Genomic DNA, 19,130 nt, shown 5'->3' on the forward strand with positions numbered 1-19,130 from the left:
TTATTTTCTATCTACGTGACTTTACCGAAATAACCAAGAATATAAATTACATGTAGTCACGAAAGTTTTAAGTCAAAATTCAATGTCTGAAGTTGGACATGCAGTCTGGTGGAACGCATCATGTTAGCAACACCATCAAATCAATGCGGATGTCTGGAGATCATAAGTTTAAGCTGTTGTTGATCCACTTTTTTATTCTTGAGAATGCCCCAATCTGTACAGCCATAATTTTCACTTTTAAATATGTTCTGATTTTATCCATATTTCCTTAACAAGTGTTTGTGAAAAAATAGGAAAACAATAGTATTTGCTCAGCATGTGCTGAAGATTGATTTGGAGACTAATAAGGAATTTGTACGCTTACTATGCATGCATATACTTGTGCGTATTCCATTAGAGCAGTGATTCTCAAAGCGTGGTCCCAGGTAACAGTGCTGAAGGTCAAATCCGGCAGGTGGTCACATGGATTTTTCTCCGGGTCCTCCGGTTTTTCCCTCCACATTTAGAAACCCTGTTTGGCTGCTGTACTATTCCACATTATAAACTACTTTTTTGAGCGATCATCTGTGGCCAGGTCGTTCTTAAAAATGGCTTTATAGCTTCAAGGGGCTTTACCTGGTAAAATAAAAAAAATGTATTTAATTTTCAATTTATTTTGAAAAACCTCATGTTTTAACCTACTGAGCTACAATAACCTGCAGAGGCGGTACAAAGCAACCTCAACTAGATCATGGACACGTGCACAGCTCCTTTGTCAATCCTCTGCAGGATGAGGGCCTCTGCACATTAAACTGAAGAAGGCCACCGGCTCAGCATGCGTGGCGTCACTCGGCCGCCGCGTCGACACTAATGACGTCATCCCGAGAGACGTATGACGTTCGAGGCGCAATGTATTATATGACGTCAACACAAACCGTTCGACTTGGGCCAGAGCATGGATCCTCGCGCGGGTAATGAAGGAACCGGGGTCGTCTCGTTACCTCGGGTTATCACCTCGTTACCTCAGGTTATCACCTCGTTACCGCGGGGTATCACCTCGTTACCACGAGTTGTTACCTTGGGGTATAACCACGTTACCGCGGGATGGCACCTCGTTACCACAGGGTATCACCTCGTTACCACAGGGTATCACCTCGTTACCGCGGAATGGTACCTCGTTACCACAGGGTATCACCTCGTTACCGCGGGGTATCACCTCGTTACCGCGATTTATTACCTCGTTACCGCGAGTTATCACCTCGTTGCCTCAGGTTATCACCTCGTTTCCTCGGGTTATCACCTCGTTACCGCGAGTTATTACCTCGGTACCGCGAGTTATCACCTCGTTACCGCAAGTTATTACCTCGTTACCTTGGGGTATCACCTCGTTACCGCGAGTTGTTACCACGAAGTATCACCTCGTTACTGCGGGATTACCTCGTTACCGAGCGGTTAACTCGCTTGTCATCAGGGGCCATTACCTTGCGTTACCTCATTGCCGGGATTTTCTCATCCTATAATACGGTTACCCCTTTTTGCCAGAGGTTACCTTCATAGCCACGGTTACCCGCACGATGAGAACGCGTGAGTAGTGTTATCATGCGTGCCGTCTTTGTGGCGGTGACAATGAAACTCGTGCTTTGTCTGTGTTAGTGACACAGTGACACCCGTGTTGTGTCTGTGTTAGTGACACAGTGAAACCCGTGTTGTGTCTGTGGTAGTGACACAGTGACACCCGTGTTGTGTCTGTGGTAGTGACACAGTGACACCCGTGTTGTGTCTGTGGTAGTGACACAGTGACACCCGTGCTGTGGTGGTGATAGTGACACAGTGACACCCGTGTTGTATCTGTGGTAGTGACACAGTGACACCCGTGTTGTGTCTGTGTTAGTGGACAGTGACACCCGTGCTGTGTCTGTGTTAGTGGACAGTGACACCCGTGCTGTGTCTGTGGTAGTGGACACAGTGACACCCGTGCTGTGGTGGTGATAGTGACACAGTGACACCCGTGCTGTGTCTGTGGTAGCGACACAGTGAAACCCGTGATGTGTCTGTGGTAGTGGACAGTGACACCCGTGTTGTGTCTGTGTTAGTGACACAGTGAAACCCGTGCTGTGTCTGTGGTAGTGACACAATGACACCCGTGCTGTGGTGGTAGTGACACAGTGACACCCGTGCTGTGTCTGTGTTAGTGGACAGTGAAACCCGTGCTGTGTCTGTGATAGTGACACAATGACACCCGTGCTGTGGTGGTAGTGACACAGTGACACCCGTGTTGTGTCTGTGGTAGCGACACAGTGACACCCGTGCTGTGTCTGTGGTAGTGACACAGTGACACCCGTGTTGTGTCTGTGTTAGTGACACAGTGACACCCGTGTTGTGTCTGTGTTAGTGGACAGTGACACCCGTGATGTGTCTGTGATAGTGACACAGTGACACCCGTGCTGTGGTGGTAGTGACACAGTGACACCCGTGTTGTGTCTGTGGTAGTGACACAGTGACACCCGTGCTGTGTCTGTGTTAGTGACACTGACACCCGTGCTGTGGTGGTAGTGACACAGTGAAACCCGTGCTGTGTCTGTGGTAGTGACACAGTGACACTCGTGTTGTGTCTGTGGTAGTGACACAGTGACACCCGTGCTGTGTCTGTGGTATTGACACAGTGAAACCCGTGCTGTGTCTGTGGTAGTGACACAGTGACACCCGTGTTGTGTCTGTGGTAGTGACACAGTGAAACCCGTGCTGTGTCTGGTAGTGACACAGTGACACCCGTGCTGTGTCTGTGGTAGTGACACAGTGACACCCGTGCTGTGTCTGTGGTAGTGACACCCGTGCTGTGTCTGTGGTAGTGACACAGTGACACCCGTGCTGTCTGTGGTAGTGACACAGTGACACCCGTGTTGTGGTGGTAGTGGACACAGTGACACCCGTGCTGTGTCTGCGGTAGTGACACAGTGAAACCCGTGCTGTGTCTGTGGTAGTGGACACAGTGACATCCGTGCTGTGTCTGTGGTAGTGACACAGTGAAACCCGTGCTGTGTCTGTGGTAGTGACACAGTGAAACCCGTGCTGTGTCTGTGGTAGTGAGACAGTGACACCCGTGCTGTGTCTGTGTTAGTGACACAGTGACACCCGTGCTGTGTCTGTGGTAGTGACACAGTGACACCCGTGCTGTGTCTGTGGTAGTGACACAGTGACACCCGTGCTGTGTCTGTGGTAGTGACACAGTGACACCCGTGCTGTGTCTGCGGTAGTGACACAGTGACACCCGTGCTGTGTCTGTGGTAGTGACACAGTGAAACCCGTGATGTGTCTGTGGTAGTAACACAGTGACACCCGTGCTGTGGTGGTAGTGGACACAGTGACACCCGTGCTGTGTCTGCGGTAGTGACACAGTGAAACCCGTGCTGTGTCTGTGGTAGTGACACAGTGAAACCCGTGCTGTGGTGATAGTGACACAGTGACACCCGTGCTGTGTCTGTGTTAGTGACACAGTGACACCCGTGCTGTGGTGGTAGTGGACATAGTGAAACCCGTGCTGTGGTAGTGACACAGTGAAACCCGTGCTGTGTCTGTGGTAGTGACACAGTGAAACCGTGCTGTGTGGTGGTGGTGGTAACAGTGATACCTGTGATGTGTTTCTGTGGTGATGGCGCAGGGATGGAACTGGAAGAGAATGCTGCATCTTTAAATGTGGCCTGCTCGCTGCTGGATAAGATGTTGACGATTATTAAGTCCAATAAATCGGATGTTGTCTCTGGTATGCATGTATGCCTGTTGATGAATTTACTACTCACATCCGTTTTTTGTACTTTAGATGCACGTGTGAAAGTGATTGTGATTGGTTTCATACTAAGCTATTAAAACTTTTAAACTTTTGTTTAGGTTCATAATTCAAGCCCATTCTTGAGAATCAAACATACACACTATATACATTCATAATATAGGTTTTTCTGGGTTCAACTTGGTCGCGAAAGCCTACGTGTTAAACTGACAATATAGACACTTGGTTTTTTAGGTTGGCCTTCGTAAGCCTCCCTGCCCATCAAAAACCCATCCATGGTAACATGGTACATCTATTGGCCTCTTTACACTGTCCGGTGTTACATTCCTTCCCACTGTTAATGCTTAGATATTATATTACTTTTAAAAATTACAGTTTTGCTTGGAAATTGGTGATATCAGCTGTTTACATTACACCAGTTTCATTTTAAAACATTTAATTGCCTTGTCTATTTGGTTGAGATACCAGGTTACATGAGTGTAATAAAATTAACTGTAATGTACCTGATCTCGCCAAGTCGCTGAAGCTTAAGCAGGGCTGAGCCTGGAGAATGCTTGGATGGGTGACCACCATGTACATCACAGGTGTTGTAGGCAGGCCCGAGGCTGGGCCTCATTGCCTCTGGAAAATGAAAACTTGTCAGCCTTGTGAGTCCAAATTTATAGGAACTTCTTACTAAAAGGCTGAATGAGTTGATCGGTTTTAATTGATTTAGATTTGAATTATATCAGCAGGTAGGGCCCAATGAGTTTCTAGGCTCTATGTCATGGGCATCCTGCAGTTGTACAGATCCTATAGAGTACAAATATTAGTGACAATCATGGTTGCATAGGTCAATACAAAACAGAAAGTATCAGTATACACTTGAAACGTTACAGGATTAGATAATCCATTTTCTTTGGGTCTTTCAGTAAAGCCACGTAGATAGAAAAAATAATCAAAATTATAACAATATCACGACGTTTTGACTGCAACACAAACAATCGTCTTCAGGTGAAAAAAGAGATTAGGGAACTGGTCAAAAACTCAAAACAAACATGACTACATTTTTTACGAACAAAAATAGAGGAAACCAAAATAAATGTCATTTGACAAAGCAAACAATCAGTAACCGTTAACCCTACACACAGTACGATTCATGCAGACTTGGGCTTACGCTTCTCTGCCGATTATTTATTGCATCCACATCTACGAAGGAAATTGAGTTTCAAGAGTGAATTGAGGATTCTTTTCGACGAATTATTTAATTCCCACATCTAATGCGAAAGCATTCCAAAATGAGGGAGTGGCTACCGTGAAATATTTTTTTTTCCTACTTCAAATCAAACCTGGGGATTTTTAAGATTAAGTTGGGAGGAGCTTTGTTTATATTATTTTGGGATGAACAAGAACCGTCTAGTATTTTGCGGATTCATTGCCATTACAGATAAGTTATCTGTGAAATAAAATTTGAGTGGATGATTTCATCCCGTTTGTGTTAACAATCCATATGTCTTCCAAATATGTTTTGCAGTTATATTAAGCAGACTGGCTCGGTGACAAATGTTCTCATTGTGAACATAACTGTGATGTCCCTCTTTGCAGATCAAGAATTATCATATGAAAGGTCATCGCAGAGAGGGTAAGTCAACAAGGAAGTTTGTATTCCATTTAGAATCAACGTAAGTTTAGAGTATTTGGCTGCTATACATTTCCACGTGATAAGCCACTACATTGAGCTATCATTTGTGGCGATGTCGCTTGGAATAAAAAGCTATAGTTTAGTGGACCTTAGCTGGTATAATAAAGAAATAGTTTAGTATTCACGGTCACTTAATCAAAGCGTGTGGTTTTCCGGGTTAAGCCGCGTGTCGAGCATTCTCGTCCCAAGCTTTTACCACCCAAATTCTAATATCCATGGTGTCAAGGCAATTTGCTGTTCTGTAATGTTCACAAACTGGCACATATGGTTCGTAAAAGTTCTGTTAACCAGAAGTCTTCTGAGGGCTTCAGGAAGCGAGGGGTTTAATTCATGCACACGGCACTTTTCGTCTTCACGATTTGTCTGCAGTTCTGCCTTGCTTTGGCTTGCGTCGGCCCTGAATCGGGATTTGAATTCTCAACCTTCCGGTTGCGAGCTGCTTGCTCTACCACTGAGCCACCCTACCCAACCACTACATTAAACAATTGGTAATTTTAAAAGGTTGTGTTCATGCATTAGCCAACAAACGGATCACGTATAATGTTGAAATTGTACTTCTGAAACAATAATGAAAATGTAACTGGCGCCTTTCAGGTTTGACTTTTACGAGAAATCGAACTTTGGACGTGGACCTGACAACCTAGACTACAATGAAATGGGATCGCGTGACTGGCACGGCCGAGAAATGGGTCGCCCTGACCGGAGGAGATACGATTCATCCTCGGGCCAGCATCACCATCCACGCGGACTGAGGCGTGACTACGGTGGCAACTATGATGCACCAATGCAAGAATTCAAGCGCGAGCATGGACAATCCTACGTGGCGGAAGATGTTGGATGGTCCTCTGATGCGCAGGGCTATAGAGGAACAGCCTTTAGGCAGGATAATTGGCGACGTGCCGGTGGGCCCTACTCTGCAGGTCCAGGCTATGCACCTGGCTTGGACAAGAGGCAACGTTTTGGAGGTCCGGATTACACCTCAAGATTGGAAGGTCCCCAAGGCAGACCTCGTGTTGGTGATTTCCCTGAATACAGCAGAGGCGCGCGAGCAAAGAGATCTTTCGAGGTACAGCCACGATTAAAAAGTTCACCTATTCCTCACTTGCAGAGACTATTGGTGAGGACGTCTGGCTCTATATTATATTTACAATGGCATTACAAGGTAGCGAGGGCATTTAAAACTCGCAGGTTACAAAGTGGTGTAAGATGTTAAAATGTGTGTACGATTACAGTACTCGGCAGAGTGCAGGTGGCGATAACTTGTCCTCGATTATCTGCACTGCAAATATGAAACTTAACCTCATTGTGTCTCCATACATATCGAGGGTCTCAGTACGAGTCTGCAGTGGAAACTTGCACCAGAAGGAGAGACTGGCACGAAGAAATTCAAATCAAGCACGCTCATTAACCAAGGGTGTACAGGTGATGAGCGTCACCTGTGCGTTATTGTGTACGTTGTCACAGTCTTTGTTATCCCGTGTGGTAAGGTTAAAGGTGGCACTTGTTGATTAAGAAAGGCAACGAAATATAATTGATAATTGAGTTATTGGGTGAGGCACCTAATGATCTGGCTGTTTTTTTTCGTAAGGTTCTACCAAACACCATATGCAGCCAAACAAATGTGAATGGTCGCGTACATACTAATGTATGGAACAGCACAAGGGGAAGCGATAAGCAGTGGGAGGGATGCAAGAGAGACCGAGATGTGTTAGGGGAGAATAAGGGGAGTGAAAGCTAGAGGTATGAGAGATAGGGAAGTGTGTAAAGACGACTGGGACGCACTTGTCTTGAGATGGTTTCTTTGACTTAAAGCTTTTCGTGACTGCAGGAATTCATATCATTTGGGTCCTTCGGTAAATCCAAGTAGAGAGATCAAATAATTCAAAATAATAAAAATAATAACAATAGTTATATTTTATATTATTACCGAAAGACCCAAAGAATATGGTTTCTTTATCAGGGAGCCACATGCTCACACTCAGACAGGCGGAGACCCCACTTCAGCAGCCCCGAGTCTCCCGCCTATTGCCCTTATATAAGGTGTGTGGCCACGCCCCTGCCCCATGGCCACGCCCCTATTCTCGAGACTTCTCGCTGGCCCGAGACCACTTGTTCCACCACTGTCCTCTTACGTCACCGGGCCACGCCCCTATTCTCGATCATTCCCATGGCCACCAGTCCATTCGCACCGTGGCGGGTGGGGGGGGTGAAATACAGTGGAGGGAGGAGAGGAACATAGAGGGAGGAAGACGTAGAAGAGGGGTCAGAGGAATAAATAAATTGATAGGGACGAAAAAAAGTGAGACATGAAGATAACATTGGGATATACAGCACAGAGAAGGCAAGAGAAAGGTGGAGAGAGACCGGACTCTTAAGATTAAACGTTTGGCTGGCTGGCTGAGAGGAATGGACGGCCACGTCCAAAGGACGTATGAGTTGCTCGTCGTTGCAAAAAAAACCTGTCACCTGTGTTTCGGTGAGTGACACTAAAAGAGAGGCAATGGCCGGGGCTTTATGTCATCGGCATAATCAGCTGTTTCTCACTGGACATGTCCCTTTGGGGACACCACATTTTACAGGGGCCCTTGAGTGTTCTACCACAAAACAGTTATCACTCAACTTAATGGACTAATCGCAGCTCTGGTCACTTTCTATCTCTCGGATTCTTGTTTCGTCATCCCCAAAGGACTCCATTATTCAAATAGCACAGAAGTTAATTAATTTCACATTTGGTCATTTATTTTATTAACTCACTTTGTTGTTAATGTCGGTGTTGTTGTATCAAATATTGTAACTCAATTTTAAGCCACTTCTCAATGTGGTATCGACTGCAAACTTGATATACTTATGTCATACTGATGACAATACTATATTCTATCATAAAAAATATATATTTTTAAACATTATTTTTAATATGTTATGTTTCGTCTTGGGTCTAATTGTCCACGGTCAACTGATGTTGGCTGTAATTGACCACGGTCCCTTAGGTTGTGGCAAGCTCCGGGGCCACTTCCTGGAGTCGTGGAGTTCTGCCATTACTAGTACCTTTCATAAAAGCGTGTTTAAAAAAAAGTTTTTAAAAATATTATTCATTAAAAATTAACTGCACGAAATGCCTGGGAAGAAAACCTACTCATTGTTTATTGTATTTTTCAGATATTTTCAGAGGAGCACATAAAACATGGTAAGTGTTGATACCACGTGAAAATCATTACAAGTGTTTTGCAATGAGTGGTGTTTGGGCAGCTTGGAGGCTGACACCTTGATTAATGTACGTATTTTGAACTTCTTTCATCGTATGTAGCCAACCATGCTAACCGGGAGGTGCGTACAATGGTGCATTGTTGCTCTGAGATATTTGGTATTAATCCGTACAATCATCTAAGGCGAAATTGGTTCCCAAATAGAGCCACCAAGGACTGCACAAAACCTATGGATTACTATCGGTTTGGTACCCAATTAGGACTCGTGGTGGTTTATATCTGAGCAAACTGTTGCATAGCTATATAGTGCAGACTATTGGAAATTTCTTTTTAACCTGGATAATTACCACGACATGGAATTATAATTTTTGCAAGGTTGTCCAGGGTATCAAGCAATGGTATAGACTATAGAGTCTTGAGGGGCATGAGATGAAATCCTGCGGTGCCATTCATTCCACAACATGACACGTGATGATTTGGGGAGATATATTGCATTTTGAAATAGGCCAACATTTAAAAGGTTTTGCCCAAATGTAGATTATCAAAACATTACTTTTAAAATCACTTTTTTCTTATATTTAAGGATACAGTATGGTATTCTAATAGCTGTGATTTTTCGAAGATGAATTTTTGTGACCTGAAGATCTGTGATGGAATTAGTTTATTAACCAATTTCACAGTGAAATACTGTTTGCAATTTGTGCTAAAAGGAATACATCTTCAACATTATTTGCTGTGTTTTATTGCTTTCTTATGTTTTCTCAAATATTAATTTATTTTCCATGTGTATTTGGCAGGATATACCTCTGCTGTCTCTGCAGATATCGTACCATTCATCACTCAGATATTCAAGCACACATGGCCAGCAAGATGCACAATGTATCTCGGATGTATATCACTGACAAGGTTAAAGACGGTGCATTGATCTCCAAGTTCATTGATGTAAGCTACTCTAGACAAATATGCGAGTTTAAGTTAATGGTTTTTGTTATACGGATGACCCCGTTTTAGTCGGTTTACCGGCTATTTTTACAAGGGAGATCCGTGGTGTGTGAACACAACAACAACATAATAGAGATTTAAAGCTTTCGTGACTGCAGGGATTCATATTCTTGGTTCTTTCGGTAAAGTCACGTAGAAGGGAAACAATAAAATAATAAAAATATTAAACATTAAAAGTCTCACGGCGTTTCGACTGCAACACAAGCAATCATCATCAGGTGTGAAAACCACAGCAATAAAAGTTTGCCGTGGTTTTCACAGCAATAAAACCACAGCAATACAAATTTGCTGTAGTTTTCACACCTGATGATGATTGCTTGTGTTGCAGTCGAAACGTCATGAGAATTTTAATGTTTCATATTTTTATTATTTTATTGTTCCCCTTCTACGTGACTTTACCGAAAGAACCAAGAATATAACATAATAGAGGTTTTTTGGGTTGGATCGCATAAATATATAAATGTCATTAAAACCCGCCATCACCTGACATAGCCAACTAGTAAGGGTTGTCACGTAAACAGAACATGCCAATTCTATATAAGGAACGAAACAGTAAGACTTCTCAAATCTGGCTGTCGCCTGATGAAGCTAGTTGTAATTACTAGCGAAACGTCGTGCTCAGATTGTAAATGTTGTGGCTTGGCTCTCCAACACACCGGTGTGCTGTACTGGTGACGAATTGGTTGCGAAAGCCTACGTGTTAAACAAAAACAACAGCAAAAACAACAACAAAAGGCAAAAACGTCAATATTGCAGAGAATAAGTACAGGGTCCATAATGATCATTGCACAATAAACCAACGAGGTGTTTAACCGTCATGAACACAATTAAAATAACAATTAAAAAACGTCAAATATAGCGTAAGAGCAATAGGTGAGAGAAAGTAGTTTCTAAATTTTAGTCTTAGTTCTTTCCTCTGTCCAGCTTGTGATGTTCCATTAAAATACATGCAGTTGATTTTTTGTCACGAGCACATCCGTGGCTATGTGTTAAAAGAGAGGAGTTTGAGAACCATTCAGCCCTTGTGCTAGTTGGTTTCACGGTATCTTTCTTGCGTTCCTCCCCAAATTCCCAACTCTTCTCTCAAGTTCTGTCCCTCATCTAAATCTGCACTCATTTTTCCTGAAGCTCTTTTCTGCATATACATCTGTCACCCAAATTGACCAGGTAAGGCCCACCGAGCTATTTAGCTCTTTTTCAGAAGAGACCTGGCCACAATTGACAGCTCAACGAAGTGGCTTTCATATGGAAATACATAGCAGCATGATTCTAAATGTGGAGGGAAAAACCAGAGGACCAAGAGGAAAATCCACGTACCCACGGGGAGAACATGCAAATTTCGAATATACAGGTATCTGGGTCGGGATCTAACCCACTACCTCCTGCATACCAGGCGAGGGAGTTAACATCTCGCCACCGAGGTGCCCCCTGTGTACATATGTGTGATTGCGCAAGAATGCAGGAATGTGCATTTATATAAATGCTGCACCTGCTGATGGTAATTTTAAATTCAGCCAGATCAATATACACTCATTTATGCATCAATATTCTACATACACGGGGGGTCGTTGTTGGTGAAGAGGGACGTCATTGCAGCCACGATATATCGCTGCCGCGATGACGTTACGTGCTGCTGTCAATCGGCAGGGTCTGTGGGATACTGGAAGAATTACAGATTATATTTTAGTATCACGAGGGCGCAATGTTTCACACGGCTGTAGTCTGCCAGTAGTGGGTAACGTTGCTGATTGCTTTTTACCACATTTGCTGGTAAGTTTTACAATTTGGACAAAGACGCCCGCGCACATGGCCTAAGCTTTTTAGCATAATGTCATGAGATCTTCAGCATCCGCTGTGACGCAGATGGCGCTTAGTGCCTGTGTTTAAGTAGTGCGCAGCAGCGATCACACTTCAATTTTTTGCTGTAGCAGAAAAGGCGGAAGCAAAATATTAAAAGGTAAACACATTTTTTTAAATATTAATTTTTTAATATATACTCTTGTAAAAAAAAATGCTGTTTTATAACATATTACTTGGTATGTTGTTCCTTGTGTATTTTTCAAATTAAGTCAATGATGACCGTTGTATTACTGTTAAAAGTTAAGTGACATATTCACCAGACTTGATGATAGTATGCGACTTCTTTATTTAATCTTGATTTGAAGCTTTCGTGACTGCAGGAATCCATACTTTTTGGTTCTTTCGGTAAAGTCAGGTAGGTAGAAAATTAAATAAATCATGACGTTTCGGGCGCAACACAAGCGTCTGTAATAATTTGTATTCTTTATTTAGTGTCTGTGACATCTAAATCTGCTTGTGCTGTGTTCTTTACCTATTTTACAGGCGTACATTGGGTGGAAGATCAACCTTGTGAAACAGAAATTTGACAAAATGACGATTCCTACAGACGGTGGTGCTGCTTACGTTGAAAGATCCTGTGGCAGAGGTTGTGTAACCCTTTACTACTGTAGGGATGTGGGAAGCGGTAGTGTAGTGGTTAGTGCGCTGTGCTATGAACCCGGCAACCCGAGTGCGATTTCTGCTCATGGCCAACACCAATGATGACTATCTGAACCGGTCCTGGGGCTCTCCTTAGTCGACAAATGAGAACTTGGTGCAATGTGTAAAAACATTGCAACCAGGAAGATGAAGGCGGCTGGGCATGGTGCTGGCCGCCCACACCCTCGTGTGCTATTCTGGCCTTCGTAGGTGCCCACTAATAGCACTTGCCCCAACAGTGTTGAGGCTATGGAGGATCTTTATCCTTTGTATTCTCGGTTGGATTGACCTCTGCGTTTACCTGCCTGCCCCGTGCATATCTGTTGTCCCCAGGGCCCATATGCAAGTCGGATTTGGACGAGGTGATGGAGATAACTCGCTCCACCTGGTGCCGGGCTTGTTGCGAGCACATGACGGAGACCCCTGCGGTGGTACGGGCTCACTTGACCTCGCCCGAACACATCAGGAATAGAACGGTCAGTTATAAACCACCAAGAGTTTTGGTGATAAATTCAGGGGTCACCTGCGGGGGGGTGGGAAGGGGAAATTCACCCTGGGCCTCACACAAAAGAGGTCCCTACCACAGGCCCTTTGGATTGTGGAAAAGAGGGGGGGCCCCACGTGGTGACATTCTCTCACAGCCCTTTGGGAGCCTCTGGGCGGCCTTGTATGAAGTCACATCCACGCCTGAATCATTTGGTCGCACTACTGGGTTGCATGCAACTGTTTTGTGTGCACGTTTCTATTGTAAGTTGTGAGCAGTTGCACAACCGGTTGCTCAGCAAGCGTGGATCTGATCACCAAATGTTTTGTTTGCAACGAATTTTGTCACGTGCAGCACGTTTGCACGCTCCGATTTGTTGTTAAAAATCCTCGTGTGGGTGGTGGAGCTAACGCGAAGAGGGGTGGTGGCGAGATGTTAACTCCCTCCCCTGGTTTGCAGGATGTCGTGGGTTCAATCCCAACCCTGACGCCTGCTGTATGTTTGGAGTTTGGCCGTCTCTCTCCCCGTGGTCGCGTGGATTTTTCTCTGCATCCTCCGGATTTTCCCTCCACATTTAGTATCAATATGCGTTTAGAGTATTTGGCTGCTATACATTTCCTCATGACAAGCCACTTAATTGGATAAGCCACAAATGAAGTGGCTTATCATGTGAGTCTTACCTCAGTGAGCCTTACCTAGTAAAATAAACAGTTGAGTTGAATAGTTTTTCCGTGAGCTGGTTTTGATTTTCTTTGTGGTATTTTTTTATTTCTTACAGGAGTACAGGAATAAACGAGAGTTTTACGTGCTGGAAGTTGTGAACAACATCCTGAAAGAGTCACACTATTCCGCTTTGCTTGACAAGTTTAAAATGGTAAGTTTACTTTGTTAAGCGCTTTAAATGTATCTTCATGCTGGTATAACAAGTAGGCTTTCACGACCAATATCCATTGTGTTAGATCATGCAAATATAAATGTGTCATTAAACCCGCCACCACCCGACAAAACCAATTCGTAAGGTTTGTCACATAAACAGAACATGCCAATTCGTCACCAGTACAGCACACCGTTGTGTTAGAGAGCAAATCCACAACATTTACAATCTGAGAAAGACGTTTCGCCAGTAATTACAACTAGCATATTTGTGGATAAATCCTCCTGTTTCGTTCCTTAAATAGAGAGATAGAGATAGATGTCTTCACGCTGTTGGTGCAGAACTTGAGTTGCACTCGTCATTTGAGTTGTTGTTCACCATTAGTATATGGACAGCAGATTATTGTGTCCCCTGCAATAAATGCTGCTTTGCAGGCATAATAAAATCCCAAATGAAAATTTTCAGGTTCTCATAAAATCTTGACCTAAAGCTTTTGTGACTGCAGGAATCATACTCTTTGGGTCTTTTGGTAAATTTCGATTTAAAGCTTTCGTGACTGCAATGATTAATCTTCTTTGGTTCTTTCGGTAAAGTCACGTAGAATGAGAATAAAATAATAGATTGATAAAATAACACAATAATATTCTCACGACGTTTCGGCCACAACACAAGCGGCCTTCATCAGGTGAAGGGACGAGACTGTCTGGTAGGACAGCGCTGGAGTGAAAGAGCCACGTTCAGATCACGACCTTTAAGCTGTGTGAGAGGAAACAAAGCGCCTTGACAAAGGAATTAGCATATAATTTAGCATCGAAATGGCTGAGTGATTAGCTTGTGACTGGTCACAGAATAGATAGGGAAAATAAATAAATAAAACATGACATTTTGATTGTAACACAGGCAGTCATCTTCAGGTTAAAAAATACAGCAGGCGAACTCCTGAGGCAGGAGAAATATAGTGAGAGAGCTACTGCATCAAGAGGTTTTATAGGTTTGAGATGGGTACAACCCAAGGGTAGAGATGGAATTTACAAGTAATATACCTCGTCGTCTTGGTTCTTTCGGTAAAGTCACGTAGAAGAGAAATAATCAAATAATAAAAATAAACCATAATAAAATAAAATTCTCACTACGTTTCGGCCACAACACAAGTAGCCTTCCTCAGGTGAAGGAACAGAACTGTCGGAAAGACAGTTCTGTTTCTTCACCTGAAGAAGGCTACTTTCTGACAGTTCTGTTTCTTCACCTGAGGAAGGCTACTTGTGTTGTGGCCGAAACGTCGTGATCATTTTATTTTATAATGTTTTATTTTTATTATTTTATTATTTCCCTTTTACGTGACTTTACCAAAAGAACCAAGAAGATGAATCCCTGCAGTCACGAAAGCTTTAAATCGACATATAATATACCTCGGTCATTGTATTGCTAGAGATTAGCATGTCAATCTGTTAATGTAACCCTACGACTACGGTGCTGAAGAAGCCATTGTATGGCTAGAGATTAGCATGCCAATGTGTTAATGCAACCCCATGGCTACAGTGCTGAAGAAGCCATTGTATTGGTAGAGATTAGAGATTAGCATTTCAATGTGAGATAGCTCCCGCAGCAGCGGCTGTGTTAATGAGAAACATTCAGTCGATTAAACAACGAGAGCCACCGCCACATTGAGGAAAAGGGAAGCAGCGGAAATAACCGCTGACAATGGCAGGTAGGATGGAAACATCAACCACCAGTTAAGGCTTTACCTGGTTAATAACGTCCTTCCAATTTATTCTTGGTTCTTTCGGTAAAGTCACGCAGTCTTTACCGAAAGAACCAAGAATATGAATCCCTGCAGTCACGAAAGCTTTAAATCGAAATTTGTCCTTCCAATGATTGATCAATTTGTACCCATCTTCTCGGGTGAAGTTTTGTCTGTTTATATATCTGGATGGCTTCATGAACAAATCTTTGATGGATGCCCGAAGGTTTGCAGAGTCCCTTGGTCTCGGAAAAAACAATATCGTGCGAGTCGACAGCGTTATAACAATGGTCAGCCACAGCAGAGGTATTGGTTCTGCCGTGTTTCAAATCTGCCTTGTGTTCGCGAACACGGTCCAAGACATGTCGTTTCTTTTTCCCAATGTAACTGCTACCGCAGACACAACTTAGTTTTGTAGACACCAGGGTATTGCATGTCAGGAATCACATCTTTCACAGATGGGATCAGGTCACGTATTTTGTGTACTGTGTTGAATCGAACCTGGATCTTGTGTTTGTTCAAGATTCTGGAAATCTTTTTGGTAACCCCTGTTATGTATGGCAAGGTGATGGTTTTGATTGGGTCTTACCCATGTTATATATTTTTTCTCTGCATCTTTTTTTTTTTCTCTCAGAATCCAGACGCAGGTCAAGAAGTCTTCAAAACGTTCCACGCGGAGTCAAAGGGACAAGGTCCAAAAGACAAAGCAAGACCGGAAGGCACGGAGGAGGCGTTGGGGAACAGTGATTCTGCAGCGGAGGAATCGGTCGAAGCGACGGACGACGACAAAGTGGTTCCTCAAAAAGTTGACCATAACGATCCAGCTAAATCCTGCAGCGTTGACGACACAACCGAAGAAGGCGCCGTTGATTTAACGGAGAAGGGAAAGGGCCAGGGAGCAGGTGGTACTAGCGTTGAGAATTTTGAGAGTGAAGCAAAAGGGGTGAAGAAATACGTGGAAGTAAGTGATTCAGAGTCCACGATTGATTTTGAACATGGGGTCGTTGTACACCATGATGAAAACGAGACGGCCAGTGATCCACAGAGTGATCGAGAGGAATGTGAGGAGCTGGATAATTATGATGATGATGATGATTGTGATTATGAAGCTGGGGAAGTTGTGCAGATCGATGATGACGTAGAGTAGAGAGTAAATACTCTACATCTCTTGGTGGGTTTATCCTAAATATCTAGTGCGTACAGAAATGGAACAATTTGGAATCAATCTTGATTTGAAGCTTTCGTGACTGCAGGAATCCATACTCTTTGGTTCTTTCGGTAAAGTCACGTAGGTAGAAGAATAATAAAATAAAACAAGCAAAAGTATATCACACCGTATCGATCGCAATACAAGCGGTCGTCCTCAGGCGAAAAAAATAATCCAGCAGTGGAACTTCATAGCTTATTGCATTGCTCCAGTTTTTTTTTATACATTTTGATCATGTTTGGATTATAAACCCCAAAACCACGAATCCCTGAATTCTAACTACATTTTTTCTTGAGCCGAGTTACTTTTCAGCCCCAAAATGTTATACTCTCCAGCGACGTTTTATCACGTGAGAAATAACAATTCCCAATGTAAAATAAGTAACAAAACATCAAATGTAATACTTAACATACGTGGAGAACCGCAGTGCTTACAAGGTGCTTCTCAGCGTCTCCAATGGATTAGTGCCCCCCACGCACCGTTCCTACACCCGTGACAGTGCCGGCACCACACAGCACAGCTGGTAAACAAACAACTGCAGGCCGCGGTGCGCCCCCTGCCGCCACAGAACACATCTGATCGCTCTTTACTCATTACGCGAACATTCGCTCGTTTTGGCGAATTCTCGTAGAAAGAAGCAAGACGTGCCGTAGTGATATTTAAGCAAGCTTCAACATCATAGCACAAATTATCAGCAATTGTATTATTCCCTTACACCTCTGCGCATTGTTAATGTCGTTGCATACCATTATTACAGCGCGTGATTCGTCATGTTGCCTCCGCTGTATGTTTGTTTATGCCCTTTGCCACATGGTTGTTTTTTTAGTGGTTAGCATTATTAACTTTGCTCGTTCAACTTTAGTTTTCCAATAAGGCGATTTACCTGTTGTTATCCATGAAGGGCTTGGGCTGAAAAAAAAGATCATGATTGTAGCCTGAAATTTCGATTTAAAGCTTTCGTGACTGCAGGGATTAATCTTCTTGGTTCTTTCGGTAAAGTCACGTAGAATGGAAATAAAATAATAAAAATAAAACATAATAAAATAAAAGTCTCACGCCGTGAGAATTTTTCGAACCAAGAAGATGTAGCCTGAAAATTAATACAAAATAATAATTACGAATTTTTAATGGCGTCCTTCATGCAGAACAGCATCTCCAGGTTTTTATATATTGCCGTTATACCCTCTTAAAGTAGGTCCGGTAGTTTCAAAATGTAAGCTTTGGGATAAGGCTTGGAATAAAAGCTGTGTTTTTAATGAATTCTATAATCTTGGAAAACAATTAAATCAATACAAATTTTAAAAACTATTTTGAACGTGTAAGTTTTCATGATTTGTGAAATGAGGCTTCTATGGTATAGACAATGTTTTTTAGATTAACAATGTAACATGGGTACGTATTTGTAAAATACCCAGTGGGAATGTTTTTCAACACCGTTATACACATATCCTTTTTGTGGTTTACCTGCAGTTATTTTTATTTCAGTGTTAGATGCGCAGTACTGTTATTCGGTTATTCTACATGTGCGGTAAGTATGTTCGCGAACAATTATCTGGTTTATTGTGGTCACCTCGGATCGAGACAATGGGTGCGCTCGGTCAGCTCCTACCTGGTTAAATAAGGGAAAACTTATTTTTGTATTTTCCCCAAATGAAGATTACAATAATTGGTCAGGTTTTTATATATGGCTGTTGTTTCCACCACCTTTCTTGATGCTCATACCACTTGTCAATCCATCCACGTTTTTTTCACAGACCAGCATGCACTAAAAAATTATCTGGTGTGTTGTGAATTAAAAAAAAATCGGCATATCCGCAAGAGTTCCGCAGACCACTTCCCATGGCCTGGTGGACCACCAGTGGCCTGTAGACCGTAGGTTGGCAACCACTGATGTAGTGTATACCAAAAAGCCTTTCGCTATAGTCTTAGTCTAAAGTTAGAACTGGGTCTTCATTATTTTTGCCAATTTCCCCCTTACACCATGATTTTGCTATCAGTGTCGCGTACTGAACAAAAGTATCCGTTCATATCTCTCGCAGAACGGTCACTTCTTTGCTTTGGAGAACGGCCAACAAGAAGCGGATATCACAGAACTATGTTTGAGATCCCTTCCAGTGGTGACCTCTGCTCCGGATTGTAGAGGGCAGCAGACCTGGTTCCTGAGAACTCCCAAAATGTAAAACTTTTTTTTATTCATGTGTAAAGCACAAAGTCGGTCACTTGATGAGCGTGCAATGCCATTGAGTACTCGAGGGTTTTTGTTAAGACGCCTAGGATCCAAATGCCATTCAGTCGGTAGTTGGATCCTAGGGAACGCCGAGCCACAGTTTGAAAGTGCCGCTCTCTGGCTTTGTACATTATTGGATCGGCGGTGAGACGTTCACGACTTCGCCCGGTATACAGGAGGTCGTGGGTTCAATCCCGACACTGACGCCTGCTGTATATTTGCCATTTTCTCTAGGTTCTTCGGGTTTTCCCTCCATCTTTCGAAACACGCGTTTAGAGTATTAGACTGCTGCTTTAAATTTCCACGCGATTGAGCCACTTCGTTGAGCAATCATTTTTGATAGCCCGGTCCCTTCTGAAAAAGAGATTTTCAGCTCAGTGGGCCTTACCTGGTCAAATTTAAAATATTTCATAGAGTAACGGGAAAACCCTTGAGCAACCAAAAATGTA

General features: G+C 43.2%; 1 protein-coding gene across 3 annotated transcripts; it reads left to right on the top strand.

Moving 5' to 3' along the window:
• Positions 1-844: 844 nt before the first annotated feature.
• On the top strand, positions 845-17,762 carry LOC116953220 (uncharacterized). 3 transcript variants are annotated; one of them, XM_032973185.2, is made up of 11 exons: positions 845-950; positions 3,638-3,739; positions 5,348-5,384; positions 6,039-6,510; positions 6,770-6,866; positions 8,601-8,628; positions 9,445-9,589; positions 11,993-12,095; positions 12,482-12,624; positions 13,411-13,506; positions 15,882-17,762. In XM_032973185.2, exons 1-11 carry the CDS (start codon positions 935-937, stop codon positions 16,392-16,394), a joined length of 1,752 nt encoding a protein of 583 aa, XP_032829076.2. In that variant the 5' UTR covers positions 845-934; the 3' UTR covers positions 16,395-17,762. The 3 variants fall into 3 exon arrangements, with proteins under 3 accessions (XP_032829076.2, XP_032829078.2, XP_032829077.2); XM_032973187.2 differs by lacking the exon at positions 3,638-3,739 and having other exon boundaries at positions 846-950; XM_032973186.2 differs by lacking the exons at positions 3,638-3,739; positions 5,348-5,384 and having other exon boundaries at positions 874-950.
• The last annotated feature ends 1,368 nt before the right edge of the window (positions 17,763-19,130 follow it).

Source organism: Petromyzon marinus, chromosome 50, assembly GCF_048934315.1.
Source record: "Petromyzon marinus isolate PM22_M1 ecotype Great Lakes invasive population chromosome 50, UKy_Petmar_22M1.pri1.0, whole genome shotgun sequence".
NCBI lineage: Eukaryota > Metazoa > Chordata > Hyperoartia > Petromyzontiformes > Petromyzontidae > Petromyzon > Petromyzon marinus.

What these genes read in the sequence shown, in the direction of transcription:
- LOC116953220 (XM_032973185.2), top strand. An exon ending in TAAATCGGATGTTGTCTCTG is followed by an intron (nt 3,740 to 5,347) that starts GTATGCATGTAT and finishes CCCTCTTTGCAG; the next exon opens with ATCAAGAATTATCATATGAA. An exon ending in GAAAGGTCATCGCAGAGAGG is followed by an intron (nt 5,385 to 6,038) that starts GTAAGTCAACAA and finishes GGCGCCTTTCAG; the next exon opens with GTTTGACTTTTACGAGAAAT.